Source organism: Lepisosteus platostomus, chromosome 8 (genome assembly GCF_059453375.1).
Source record: "Lepisosteus platostomus isolate fLepPlt1 chromosome 8, fLepPlt1.hap1, whole genome shotgun sequence".
In the NCBI taxonomy this organism is placed as follows: Eukaryota; Metazoa; Chordata; class Actinopteri; order Semionotiformes; family Lepisosteidae; genus Lepisosteus; species Lepisosteus platostomus.
The window spans coordinates 23924538-23940463 of record NC_142618.1 but is presented as its reverse complement, the minus strand read 5'-3'; the positions used below and the strand labels follow the sequence as shown (position 1 = coordinate 23940463).

The following is a 15926-nucleotide window of genomic DNA, read 5'->3' as shown; positions in this document are numbered from 1 at the left end:
CCATTGCTTTTCCTGTACAGATGTCATGTATTATTGACATCAAAGACAGATGCCAGTAATGTGGCAAGTAGTAGAATGACTGTTTATAAGACAAGTTTTAGGACTTGATGAAATAATGAAGTACCCTTAATTTTTCTGATACTCTCCCTCTATAATTAGTTACTGAAGGATGTTGTTATTGTGGCAGGATTTGCCTACTGAAAGAACTGATTATATTGAGTGAAACACACTGAAAAAAGGCAAGTCGTAAAGTTAATATACAGTATATTAACAAAGTATAATCTCAAAAGATCAAATCTTTTTCTGAATAGGTAATACAATGTAAATTGAAGGGTAATAAGAACTTAATGAAAGAAAACTGAACATAATTACTGATCAAATATTTTAAATAAAACTGGTTTTAAGTAATATGTATTTGAGAAGATAGTAAATCTGTAGAGGAATGTCATTTCTCTCCCATTTCCAGCTAGCTTTTAAGACGTCAGGTATCATATGTGACAGAATTCCTTTTTTCAGAGTATTTTTTTGTAGTTTTCTATCTGTAGGGCTGTTGGTATGGTATCTGATGTACTGTACATGTGGGTACAAAAAGCAATATTATCATTTTTCATCTGGTTTTACTCTGAACTCATTGAAAGACGCAAATGTTCGACAGGTTTTCTTCTGAATTTTACAGCAAACGGAGTGGCTTAAGTAAATTACTGTATCAGAACAGACATCTTTAAAAATAATGTTACCTCCTTATAAAAAGAAGGTGAATAGATATGGAAAGCAGTCTTGTAGTGGATATCAGTGAATTGTTTTCATGTAAAATTAATTGATCAAACATTTAATGACGTTTTAATGCTTCAGTCATTTTTATAGTTTTGACCATTATCTTAGAGACACGAGGATGTAACCGAGAATTAACCAAAATGTATTAAATAAATTGCCAATGTAATCCAAGCATGCCGTTTTATGAATATGGTAACTAACAAATATTTACAACATCAATTTTTTGTGATCGCTAAAGTAAATATTTAACATATTCCAAAATAAGGCCACATTTTGGTTTCCTTTTTAAAACATTCCATCCTATACTGGATTACAAGTTGCAAAACACACCACAGCTAAACATGATCTAAAAACAACTCTTCCTTTTGAGTAAAAACAATTTCCCAGACCCTTCTGTAGAGAAAGTGCTTAGCTAACCAGCAAAAGAACAGCAACAGATCTGATGTGGCTTGAAAGATGAAAGCAATTTTATTAGGCTGTGTTTTCAGCTCTGGAGCACAGCAAGTTGAAGTAGAATGGTCTTTAATTACATACACATGCACCAATGGTTGTAAATTTGCCACAGTACATTTACTAGTTAGATTTTTAACTGCTGTGGCTCTGCCTCCTTGGATTTATCATACTAAAAATAAAGTGACAAATATTTGTTTTTTTTGTTTTTGAGATCAGAACAGAGGTGCAATTTAGATGTTTTACATTAAAGTATGGATGTAGATTTATCTTTAATCACTTTATGCTACTTTCGAAAAATGCATGTTTTGGAAGAAATACTAGAAATTATTTTTAATTATACTAGAATCTACTGTAGGAAGTCCTTGTATTATGATGTTTTATATTTATTATTATTGCAGAATACTTGCAAAGTATTTTATGTAATTGCTTTTTACAGTTTACTGTAGCTATAGTATTCTCCAAATAAAGTGTATACCATACAGTAGATAACAACAGAGTGGCTCAATTATAATTCAGATTCTTTAAAAGAAAAAGAAGCAGGTGTAAGGTACATACAGTGTATATATCATTTTTCAAGATGACAAATTCTTTACCCTATTTAATATAAACTAAAATGGACATAACTCACAGAACAGCAGTAATTTAGACATAAATGACACTTCATTGTTAGTGCTTTGTTTATGAAGCTACAGTAATTGTATGTATAGTATTGCACACATAAAAAGGAGAAGTAGGATAAAAACATTGCTGTGTAAAAGGGTTGGTTTCCATTCACAACAGATACAAGTTAAAAATAATGTTGAAAGTCAGACTGTAGTTTTAAGTGTTATGGTCACACAACACATTAACTTGGGCCCACTTTAATGCAATTAGGAAGAATAAAGTATCCCTAGTGTAATATTAAAATGTATTATCCATTTTCATCATTTAAAAGTATGAAAATAGTCTGCATTAAAGCTTAATGTACAATTATGCTACAGTACGTTCCAGGTTATACTGTATGTAAATGGCTTTGTGTATAATAATACAGGTACTTTTCATGAGATAATAGTAGTATACAGTATGTACTGTATATCAATGCTTATGTCATGCCACACTAAATATTATGTTGGAAATCATGTTCCAAAACACAAAATAGCAGTATTCTATGTGGCCTAAATGCGAACAGATATAATTTTAATAGTAAATACTTTAGATTTCATTTTGTTTTTTATTTTCCCATAAAGTATTTTGATTACAAAAGAGCAAAGATAGTTTCACTATATTTGTATCTATTTAAGGTCACAGAAATATAATGAGAAATTAAGTAATGAAAAACTAAATGGTTACGTAAAAGCTCTAAACAAAGCAGATATCTTGACAATGTTTATAATGAGGGGGAAGTAATATAATAATTGACAGGCTCATGTTTTTTATTCAGTATGCTTTAATGTCTATGAAAGCGGTACAGTATATGACAGGATGGGGCAGTCAATGTTCTGCGTTTCTTTCAGTGCTGGCTGCCAAAGGATTTGAAGGCAGGTAAAAACATGGACTAAAATGCATCTTTCTTTTGTTGTATGCATCAGGTATATTATCAATATATCAAGAGTGACAAAATTCTAAGTATACAGTAAGTAGCAAAGTAAGTTTTAATATTGCTACTGGTAATTAATATTGTATATTCCTTTTCTGGAAGGTAAATGGTCAGAATATGCATAGATTTATGTCCGTTGATGATGCAGTACCTTTCATTTAGTTTGCATTATGAATCATAAAAAATCCTGTTTTCCTGTTCTAAGTGATTTCATGTAAGACATCTTATGGAACTTTTTTTATCTAGACGTGTTTCCAAAAAAGTGATGAAAAATAATTTACACTGTGATTTATATTGCTTAAAGTTTTATAAGACAAGCGTGATTTGTTCAGGCCCCTGCTGTTAAGATAATCTCCATTGCAGTATGTTACAGATCCAAGGGATCTGATTTCTCAGGAAGAGAAGTCAAGCAATCTGCAAAAGCCCTTAATCTTGCTCAGGACTGAATATGTATTTGATGTGAGTGGGATTCATTTGTGTAAAAGGCGAAAGCTCACACTAGCAGCTGTCCCACGCAGATCCTGACCACACATTTCAGTTTCTTCTTGCTTCAGCTTTCAGGAGCCCACACTTACAGTAAGACTAGCTCCCTCATTGCTTCACTCCTGGTTTTGACATCTTCAGTCTGAAGTAAGAACTGCTGTTTGCAGTAAGTGCTGTGCATGTCATGACATTGGAAGTTCTCCAATATTTCCCTGTAAATGCATTTTCTAGCTGTATAATCCCTGAAATAAAATTACTCCATAACCCTATAATCTGAATAATTAAGAATACAATTATATGAAGAGGAAATAATATTAAGAAGAAAAGGATGTAAGAATGATTTGGGTACCAATCAATACCCTCTCCATGACCTGAAATGGATATACAGTATGCTGGCAAACTGAATATTTTTTTCTTTTAAACTACAGTTTCTTGAGTTCTTCAGTTGTGAGAAATGCTGTTTGGAAAAGATAAGGATCTGCACAAAATGTTATTTTTAGTCAACCTAAAAAAGGAATGATCAAGTAATGGGTCCAGTGCTTCTATGGTTCTACTTTAGTCAAATAATTGATAAAAATCTATTTGTCTTTACATATACAACAGCAAGAAAGCAAATCTGTGCAAAATATAAAACAGAAACGCTTAATAACTATGTTGCAATGATGGTGGTACTGAATAACTTTCATTGTAATTTGAATGAATTGGCAAAATCTGCACTTTAAGAAAATTAACTGAATTCTATGTCTAAACCATGGTGAATTATACCCAAACTCTATAAGTACATATGATTATAGTTACCAGTGTTGTCTCAAAGTCTATATTAAAAAAGATGGGATGGGAAAACCCTCAATCTGAAAAAACAACGACTTTCTTAAAATAAAGCATGGAATGTATGTTTAGATCTGGTGACATATTTTTTTTGTAAATTAGAATTTAGATATCATTAATTACATACTGTAGCCTCTAACATAATTTAGCCTCTTGAATACTAATAATGTATTTCTGGCTGTTTGACTTTAATTTTATATATTTTCACAATTTATTCATACCCTTGTTACAATGTAATAAAATTTTGTGTCAGTAAAAAATCAATTGTACATTCAGTATTCTACAGTGCATTGTATCATAAAGGGAATCTCAAAATATTGTAAGTATAAACAAAACTGTCCCAATAATTACATATGTTTCTATATACAATGTAGAAAATTCTAAAATTCACAATTCACATCTCAGTAATTAGTATTCTGTTAATTCTCTGATGTTGATAATATAACTTTTTCAGAGCATTTTTGATCATTCCTCTCTGCAGGACTTCTCCAGATCCCTTAAACATTTTGCAGTATATTAGGAGTTATTATCCTGCTTCATCGCAGGCAGAGCCAGGTTTTTGGATTTAATAACCTAATATTGCATACGAGTAACAGAGGATGCAAAACACCCAATGGTGGATCACCATTAGTGACTTCTAAAACTTTAACTTACTGTATATAGTGTGTATTTCAAGGTTTGATTTGTTTTTTGTGTTTATGTATTGATGACATCTAGTGGTGAATCTCAAAATATTCTGTGAGATGGTGTCCCTGGTTTACAAAGTAATTGGCCAAATGTACTAATGATATGCTACTAGCACCTAAGGAATTTACCCAAATGAAATATTTACTTTATGTGATGTATGCATTGTTTCTGTTATGCAATTTAATTGTTCTAGTTTCTGTTACATAATTTAAATTAGGTTTATTAAAACTGTGTTCTTTAAAAGGGAGAAATACAATAAATGAAATTAGGAGGAGGATATACAGTAGAACTTTTAAAAGAGCTAAAATGTGAGTGATGTGGCAGGGCAGGCCTGAATAAAAGAAGTTAATTAATTGCTGGATTGTTTGTTGCTGATCAGGACTTAATGCCTTCCCTCATGCCTTCTATTTATCTAGTGTGAATACCTGTATCAGTTACAGTAGACATACTGTAAACGTGCCGTTTTGGGAACTTAAATATCAATGCATTCTTGATATCACTGGGACAGACATAGTTGGGTCATGCTTTGACTGGTTGGATCAGTGTATCATACAGACCCACCTCCATACTTCACAAAACAGCTGAAATTCTTTCTCAGCATGAACTTCACTTTTCCAAATACAGTAAATCATACTACTGACGAGCCTGCCCAGAGATTCAATTAATATTTCATGTGATTATACAATCATGACTGACTTGACTTGGAAGTCAGTTTTTTGTTATTTGGCTGTCTCATTTCTCTAATAGTGACCTCATGAATGGTCTTGGAGATATTGTACCCTTTTGATAACGGAGGTCCTCAAAGATTCCCATTTGTTGCCCTTGTTGCCCTGTGAAATACAGTAGCCTCCCAGAACAGTTTTCTTTCAGAATATTATTTTCCTTTTTTTTCTTTGCAGCAGCAAAAAATAACAAAGCAAACCAATACCATAGAAATATAGAAGTTTGATCAGGACAATAAAGAAAGAAAGGGGATAAATAAAAAACATTCAGTTAGGTATAAGGAAAAGAAAAACAATAGTAATGTTCTCTCCCTAATGGGGCAGTAGCCATCCCATTAGCCTTGAACTCCTAGATTGATTGCTCAGTCAGTTGTGTTATATCAACATGGCTTTATTACAGTTATCACTAGAGATGCTAGAGATACACTAGAGAATAAATCACTGTCCCACACTGACATTAATATACAGTATTTTACGTCTGTCTTCAGCTTCCTTGGATATCCAATCTAGGTGATGTCTATAAATGTTCTGAGACTTTGTGAAATTGCCAGATGGCTAAATATTAAATGATTCAATTTTCAACCTTTATTTTCAACACATTTACAGGCAGTGAATAAATATGAAAATAGTGGTTTTAAAGAAATATGTAAAGATGTGTTTTTGCGATATTCGCAAAGGATGATTTGGGAATTGATTTATGCAACACATATTGAATGTGTGCATGCATATTTTGAGAAATCCAGCTCTGTTACAATGTATCAAGAGTTTAACAAAATGGAGCCAACTGCGTGTGTAATTAAATACCACATTCTAGGCTCAAAACATCTGTTGTATAATGTTTTTGTATAATATATAGATTTATCATACAGTAAATTTAATTAGTTTAAATGGAACTGAACATACAGCATGCAGTATGAAAGTAAAATATCATAATACAACATACAGCTGAGGATGGAAATGTTTATGCATGACTTTTGCTGATGTGTAACTGTTTTTATTGATTGCATTTAAACCCTAATGTATTAGAAAAATGAACAGGATATAGCACACAGTGACTTTTTTGTATCTTATGAGTTTTCAAAATTGAAATTACTGTATTGTTATTACTAGACATCTGTTTGTAATACCCCTTAATACGCTATGTGGATTTTATGATCAATAATTTATTGATCTATGCACTACTGATATACAGTAGGCACAAGAGAACACGATTTGCCATTATAGCATGTAAAATATCCCAAAAGCATAATTCTGAATTGAGCAAATATAAGCATAATTCTGAATTTAGCAAACAAAACAGGAATAAAACAGGAATTGCTACAGTATAACCAGAGTTATACTGAATTAAAGTACATATGACAGTTAAAGGTCACAAAGGAACTACATTGAAACTAAAATTGTATTATATACAGTCCAAAACTCTATTATTCCTTGTTATTTAGACTGTCTCTTCATTGCATAATTTTCTGTACCAAAACAACTACATAAAACCATACTGCCAATGTGTCAAAATAACATATTATCAGCCTTTAAACATGCAGTACTTTATTGGCCATTTTTATTGCAAAGAGCATTTCAGAATAGATACAAACTTGAAGGCAAGTATAAAACATTGAAAACAGTTCTATTGTCAATAATAAAAGAAAACTACCAATAAGAAAAATAGACTGCCTTTTCATACAGTATATGTCATATCAAACTGATGCATACATTTGAGGACTACATTTGGACTAATCAGTGTCTAGCGTATACTCTCTATAAAATTCCTGTAGATAAAAGGAAACACTTAACTTGTGACAACATGTTTTACCCATGCCGTGTTAATGGTTGCAGGAAAAAAGATGCAGTAAAATTGTTTTGATTTCCAAAAACAGACTGAGTTTCAAATGAGAAAATCGTGTTTAGTTTTAAAATCTAGCTATTTGTAAAAGGGAAATTCAGTAATGTGTAATGATCACTATGAAAGTAAAGATTGCCGTGGAAAGTGTGTGTACTGTACAGTATATACTGTACTTGCCTTAGATGCACATAACAATGTGACTGTGAAACTGGAAATTTAGGTAAAGTTTTCATGTAGCCTATTTATATAGGATTTTGTTAAAAATTTCTAGTTTCATATACTTGATCTAATATACAGTACACAAATGTACAAAGTGTATGATGGAATGTTTTCTGATCTTAATAGTCCCTTGATCTGTTAATCCTTTGGCTGACCCCATCATCCAACTATGGGTGTCTATCCCCAGCAAAAAAGAAAGAATATTTGAACGTGAGCATGATAGCTGTTTGCTTTCAGTAATTCAGCAACATACACATGGTTCAGAATTCTTTGTTACATTTGAGGAAATAGTTTATTCTTTTTAAATTGGAATTATGGCCTATGCAAAACCATGGTTGCTAAATATTAAACAGATGGTTCTGAGCATTATTGAATTATTGTTGTTTCATGCAGATCAGCAACTGGTGACCCCAATTGTACTGACGTCCTTCAGTATATTTTTACAGAATTTTAAGCCACACCTTCATACATACTTTGAATAGTGTGTTTCTTTGGCATGATACCAGCAATGACTTACTGTACTAACACATGCAATTCATGTACATTTCTACATTTTGAGAGCAGTTGGCTAAGTAAATAATATTGAGTTAATATGACTTTAAGGTGTAGAACCTGAAATAGATTTGTTTTCCTTTTGCAATTTAAGACTTTAAGTGATCTATATTATTTCAAGTACAAGCTCCTTGCTTTGCCCATTGAATTAGTTGAGTATGTGGCTTCATATGACTTACAGTATGTACTGCATAAACTTTACTAAAAGAGCTGGTGAAATGATTGCATGATTACCTTTGTGGAGATATTTAACAGTATTTCTACATGAATCTTCCTTTAACTTATAAGATTGAGCAATGAAACAATTAAAGTGAATGTGATACATCATTTGTTTAATTAAATAAACATTTTGTTCCGTAATCAACAGGTACAATAATAAAAAGGCATAGAGCAAAGGTAAATTTCTCTATACAAGAAAAAAGTCAAGACAAAATGCTTTAGTATTCTTTCCAAAAGAATAAAAAAGTATAAAAAACTTCCCTGGCATCTTGTATTGGTAATATAATATTAAAGCATTAAAAACTCTATGTTTGCAACTAAATCTCATGGGAACAGTTCTGTTGAAACACATTTATATTCCAGTTTTTGCTCAGTACATCCTGGATTCAGTTCATTAGGATTTAAAGCCAAAGAGCTAAAGTGAAAGGATTTACTGTTCATTGAGTTCAGCAATTTTTTTCAGAGAGAAAAAGTTGTAACTCAGGGCACAGTATGATGCAGATGATTTCAGTGAGAAACTGCCAGGCTGAATTTTTAAGCCCCATTGTTTCTTCTTGTGTTAAAAAGCCTATTTGTTATTTCTGGTGAGCCAAGAAAAAACATGAATTTGAAGTGTCTACCTACCTAGTTTTCAAGACACTGCTCTAAGGAGGAGACCTGTGGCTTTAAGGGTAGATTTAGGTTTTTTTAGCTGTGAAAGCACTCTATTAATAAATTATTTTGTAAATTATTAACTATTTACTATATACTATTTACAAATAAATTACTTACTTATTTGTATTTACTTTCTACTCTAATGTTTAAGAATACTAAAAGTAATTTTGTAATACTGCATGTACAATCTCCCATTCTCTTTTCAATATAGATTACTGTATTGTGGCTATTTACATTCCGTAGTTAAGAACACATTCTTCATGATTTTTCTTTTTAAATATTGTTTGAGAGATTAACACCAAACAAAATAAGCTAAGCCTTTTTCCATCACATCAGCTATGCTTAAACATGCTCAAATAACATGTTGACATTTACTGCAGAAAACAATGTTATGGTTTAATTATAAAGAAGTAGAAATAGAATACAAGGGCACCTCACTATAGGCAAGTAACTACGAGTTGTGTCATATTATTATTATTATTATTATTATTATTATTATTATTATTATTATTATTATTATTATGTTGTAGGTTAAAAAGGTAATCTCAACCTCAGCAGCAAAGTGGCAGTCTCATTATTGTTTTAGGGATGCAAAGTGTGTGTGCAATGGGCTGGTGTCTTGCCCATGGTGTATCCTACCTTGTGCCCATTGCTTTTCAGCATCCCCAAGACCCTGTATTGGATAAAGTGGTTAAAATGGATGCAAATATGAGCAAGCCAAACTTCTATGATGACAAAATGAAATATTTATAACTTTTAATGTAGTCTACAGTTAAAGGTAAAGTACTGTGAAAAACATGCATGTGTTAAAGTGTATACATTGGACACCACTCTCTGTATACTAACCTGCTGTGCAAGATGAGGAAAAGAAAACAGACGATAAACATTTAGGGAAGGGCAGGCTAAAACAAAGGAAATCATATAGGAAAATATACAGTATATGTTCAGGTGGGTAGCTGAGTCAGCATGCGTAGGCTGCAAAGGAACAAGTAATAGGTTTATTCCATGCTGAAAAGAGAAGAAAGAAAACACAACTTTTTGACCGTGGAGCCCTCACACCTGAAGAAGGCTCCACTGCTGAAATGTTGTGTTTTCTCTCTTACTTGTTCCTTTGCAACATACAGTATATTACTAATGTTTTATTGCCATTTACATTTAAGGATTTTATTTCTGATATTTTAATGAATTAAACAGAGCTTCTCTTCAAAAGAAATAGCCTGTAACACAGTTCTCAGCATTACAAATCTTAAAAAAAGATTTTGGAAAACAGATATCTGTTTTATTTTGCCAAAGTCTTGGCTGAGGACTAACGGAGAACACAAAACTGATATGCCCTCTCTAGGGTGGTAGGGAAGGAAAATCAGCTGTTGTGATTCACTTTTTGACTGCTATATATATTAAGGGGATTCAGTATTCCAGATTCCTCTGGAATTTTCATGGCAAAAAAACAAAAACAAATGGAGTGACTCTGAAGCATATGTCTGGTGATGCCAGGAAGAGATTAGTCAGGTTAAACTCAGACTCTTTACACTAGCAGCCTTATGCATTCACATCGTAGTACAGATTGTATCTCGGTAAATGCTGAAACATGTGATCATTGCTACTGTATTACCTGTATTTTGAATTCACCTAAACTAGAGATAATAGCTCACTTTTTTTTTACTTTCAGGGTGAGAAAGGAGAACCCGGTGAGCCTGGGGCTGATGGAGTGAGGGGACCTCCAGTAAGAAAGCTTTAATACAGTCCAAACCTAAGCACTTAGCAACAAAAGTACTGTAACTGAATGTTTAATTGACTTCCCTGTAAGACCAGTAAACTAAAGTCCAATCGTGTACAGTAAGTACAGCTCTATTGTCAGCAGCAACATTTATCCTTTACTCAAATTTATTTTTTAATTCACTGCCATCTCCACAAAAAAAAAAACAGACATTAAAAATAGCTTGTAGGCTTCATCTTTAATAATTCCTCCACAAAATAATTGCATCACTGAATAATGTATTTCTGTGGGTCTCAGTACGAATTCAGAATGTTTCAGCTTGTCTTGCTGAAAGGCAACACACTTCAGAGAATTAACTGGCGTGAAGGAGCTTGCCATTCAGACAAGGATGAAAAAGAATGATAAAACAGAATAGTGTGCAACTTTGGGCAGGACTTTGGTAGAGCTCTGTTTATCACCTAATTTCAGAGTAGAGTCCAAAAGATTTAAAAGGGGATGTTCCTGGTTCTGTCTGCAGGCTACTCCTTTCATTTTGAAATGACTCTAACTTCATGCTGTCTGTACATTATTTGTGCTTCTGGCAATGATGACCTTTGCTAAGCTCAGGTTGAAGTGTGAGTTGGATTATCTCCACTATGCAGCTTTTCATAATCAGAAACAGGAAAAAGTGTTGAGTGTGTGCCTTAATGCAAATTTTATATAGTGCTATAATGATCGTACTTTATTTTTACATATCATACAGATATAAATTAAATTGAAGAGTGTAATGAAAAATAGGTTTAGAAACACCACAAAGTCACTACTTAGTATAATTCTAATAGTATTTTCAACACTATTACTGTTTGTAACTGTTAGTACTGTTTGTATTATTGTTCTATAGACTGTCACCACATTTCAGTTCCAGTTTTGAAGGCACCCTTAAGAATGAGAAAGTTAGTGATATGTACTGTGTGCTATACATATGACATAATATGCCTTAGTATATTACATATTATCATACATGTGTTGCTTTTATGCCCATCACAAATCCACAGACAGTATGCCTGTTAAAGCCCTCTGCTTAAGAGAACCATTTTGATTTACTTATTCTGTCTCATTTTTTCTCAGATGTTTCTGAAATACAAGTAAAACTCCAAAACTACATATTAATGAAAAAGAAAACAGTTTCCTCTTTAATCCTCATCGTCATACCTGTATTATCTCTCTCAAGACATTTAAACTTGCGATATTATTTAAAATAGATTATCAGCATATTTTTCACTGGGTGACTAATAGGTGTCATGACTATTGACCTGAATGCAGTGTATGTTTTCAGAAGGAAAAGACTGAAATATGACAATCCCTAATGGCCACTTTTGTTGCCTATTAAATTTGCAATTATGATGTGAATGTGACATCTTGTCTTAAATTAATTGGAACAATCTAACCTGCAGCATGGTGGAACAGGGGTTAACATTGCTGCCTCATACAGTTGGGGCCCTGGGTTCAATTTTGGACCTGGGCTGCTATCTGCAAGGAGCTTGTATGTTCTCCTGTGTTTGTGTGGAATTTTTCTGGGTGTTCTGGTTTCTTTCCACAGTCTAAAGACATACAGGTAGGTGAATTGGATTCTGGGTACATTGGCTCTTGTCTGAGAGTGTGCATGTCTGAGCTTTTGTTTGTACAGTAGGTGCCCTGCAATGGACTCGCACTCTATCCATGGTATACCCCAGCTTTGTGCCTGTTGCTTACCAGAATAGATTCCGGTTCCCTTGTGACCCTGAATTGGAAGAAACAGTTAGAAAATGGATGGATAACCTGGCCTACATTTCTGTGGAAGACCAAGCTTCACACTCTGTCTGTGTCAAGTGCATATTGGAAAAACAAGGAGAGGTGACAATTGTTCACAAATGTTGTTATCTATTGTATAAGTGTGTACTCAGTGAGACGAGAATGTCTGCCAATTCTCTTGCCTCACAATCAGCATTTGGAATTGGGCAGAGACACAGTTTGTGGTATAAATGAAAGAAAATTCAGGAGGAGATGATGCTTCAGGCATGAATTCGGCATTTGAATGGGTAAAAGACACCTCCAGATCCTGTTGCAGGAAAAAGAGGGAAGGACTGATAGACTCTGCCACTCCCTGGCAGCTTTCCAGATTGGACCTGATCAAAGCTCCTTGTTCAATGTCAGGAAACCAACCTTTTGTCAACAGTCCCAGACTTCGGGACATTTAGCAGTGTTACGGTGCTATCACTGACAGCTTGGGGATGTGGTAAAAGTCTGTAATAAAAACTGCAGACTGGTGCAATCAAGAGGGATACCTCAGGAAGGGGCACCCAGATCGCATGAGTGATTGTTGGAATCAATCAGAAATATCCTCCTCCTACTGCACTGTTTCCATTGTAATTGTAGAATTTCCTTTGGCATAACACAAGGTACTGGTTCCTTGCAATTAAAAAAAAATCTTTCTTCTGGTTTTGCTGTTATCTCCTCCTACTCTTCTGATGAAAGCAACTTCCTGATGGGGAAACTCAACAGCTTGAAACTCAATTGTTTTAGCTACTCGTTATTGGTGTAATTGCATTTCTTGCATTTACTTTTGGAAAGGTTGTAGATTTTCTTCAAGCAGGTAGTGATGGTAGCAAAAGTACTTTTTTTTTGCTTTAACAAACATGACATTCTTTGGAACTAAAGAGTAGCTGCTCTACTGTGAAGTCAGTCGGGCCAATTTCTTATTCCCTTAAGAACTAGGATAGTGTTACCATGAAAAAAAATACACATCTTAATTGAGGGATCTGGAAGCCAGTTCTGCCTCTGTCTTCCTTTACAGATAGGGGACGTGTTGCTTAAAGTATTTAGAAAGAGGTAACTACAAAACCAGGGCACTCACTGCTCTTGAATGATTAAAAGCTTAATTTCTGGCATTCCTGATGCCATGATTCTCAACATTGTATTGTCATTAGGGACAGTGTAAAATGTTTTCCCACAGGTAAGTGTGTGGAGTTAACATGTACTGCAGATTTCATTCACTAATGAAATGCTCACAGCAGTGTTCAGATGTGAACATCTCTTACACAGGAAGGCCAGAACCAAACCTCTTTATACAGCCCCAATTTTTATTTTGGATAGAAATATAAGTTAAATATCAAAACACTAAGAAGATACAAAAGAGTGACGTAATCAGCAATTTTACAAAGAAATGCTGGCATTTTAAAATCTTGAAATAAACAAGGTGACAATAAGAATACCTTTCTATCCTCTTTATTCTCACATGAAACAATTTTAACAAGCTTAAATGAATAGACTTGATTGAATATTAAGTTAAATCATAATGTGCAAAGTCTTTGATATATTTAATTCTTTATTAATTCCATCCCTAACAATAATATGCAGATTATTGTTATTTATTTTGTGCTTACAAGATTCATACTGCATGATATACAATATGATTAATTAATTGTGCCCCAAAGAACACCTACAGTAAATGTATGCAAAGAGCTAGTTTCAGTGTTTATTTTAATTATGTTTTTATGCAGTCCTGCACTGCTATCTGCCATTGAGCCAGGCTAAAATGCAGAATCTGAAATTGGCATTAGCTTGAGCTCTTGCCATTTCTCTTTAGTCTTCAAGAGTGAATATTTTTGTTTTTCAGAGCATCATACACTTGAACAGGCACTTCCTTCATAGATATTATTTCATTTATTACTTTAAGACATATCTAAAAACATATCTCTTGATTCAATGTTTGTTGTGACCATCTTTCAAGCAAATAATTGCATTCAGATTGTGGCAAATAGGGGCTGAAAGAATTCCTGCTGATAGTAACTTTGCTCCTTGAATGCTAAAAATCTCAGTTTAAACTGGAATCCATAGACCTGCAGGTATTGTGTTGAAAGGCTGTATAAGGGAAACTGTGGCTTTAACCACCAGTATTAGTACTGTTGCATTTTTGGGTTAGTAGTAATAGTAATAGTCATTTTATTTGAAGACCCCAGAATATTAGAAAACCTGTTTTGTTGCCACAAATATTGTTACTAGTTAAGAAAATTAGAACATGTTTTAAATTGGCTAATCAGATCTCATGTGAAATATCATACTGTAAGCACTTCTAACAGCAGAAATTACAGTGTATAAATCCCTCATCCTCATTCCCATTTAGGGAAGAAAAACTGTATCCAATTCATGTGTTCTTATCAGTTAAATGCTTGTGTTAACTTGTGTCACACGAATATTAAATATTGAAATATTGACAAAGTTAACAGAAATATCTCTACAAAAATAGTTTATGTTATGCATTATATTTTAACCTTTTTCCTGGTTAATTTATTCATGGCACACAGTGGTGAGTGAGAACTGTATTACTCCAAGTTTAAACAGGTTAAAGCTCTCTTTACAGTGGTACATTTCCTCTCATGTTCTTAGTTTTTCATTTAATATTTGAAATCCAATTTAAATTTAAATCTGATTTAGATTAGTATTCATCATATTTTTGATAAAAGCAGATATACACTACTACACATTTCATATTTTCGTGATATAGTAGACAGAGGTATTGCCGACTTGCAGAATATAAAAGAAACATGCATTAAAACCCAAATACTCTTCTTAGAAAATGTCTGTATTCTCATAGATAGAAATGTTTCAGTTGGCCAATTAGCTTCCTGAATTTTTACCTACTAAAAACATCTGTTCCTTTTATTACATGTTGGCTTTCACTGCTGTAGCTAAAATCTACAGTATTTCATCGGAGGTAGCAGCATAAATGTACAATTTTATCCCTCGCACCCTGACATTTTATTTTCTGTTAGCAGATAGTCAGGGTCAAGACCCCTTCAGCACTACAGAAGGCAAACAAAACATGAAACCAAGAATCAGTCTTGGAATCCCCCAATTATTGTAGCTCCATCCACTCACTGAAGAAAATGCAAAATGTTCCTCTAGTACACTACATCCTTAGAGACTGCAGGCACAAGTCTATGCACCACCAGTGGAAACACTGGATTGGCAGAGACGCTTCTGGGATTTTGTTTAGTAAAGTCAGGTGGGGAATGTCATGCAGCTGACCTATAGGCTTCTTGTACAAGTGGCTGTTCTGTCTGCCAATGAGCTGTGCTTGTCTTTCAGCAGGCACGTAAACTTTGAGAATTTCATTTAGGTGAAAAAAACAGAGGCAGCTGCCATGGTAACACTGCTAGAGGTAGCTACATTTGTTTGCAGTTC

General features: G+C 33.5%; 1 protein-coding gene across 1 annotated transcript in view; it reads left to right on the top strand.

Moving 5' to 3' along the window:
• LOC148657097 (uncharacterized) overlaps positions 1-15926 on the top strand; it is a 68410-nt gene that overhangs the window by 40375 nt on the left and 12109 nt on the right. The window contains exon 16 of the mRNA XM_088642929.1: positions 10677-10730. Coding sequence (XP_088499055.1) covers positions 10677-10730 — 54 coding nt within the window. The remainder of the gene's footprint in view (positions 1-10676; positions 10731-15926) is intronic.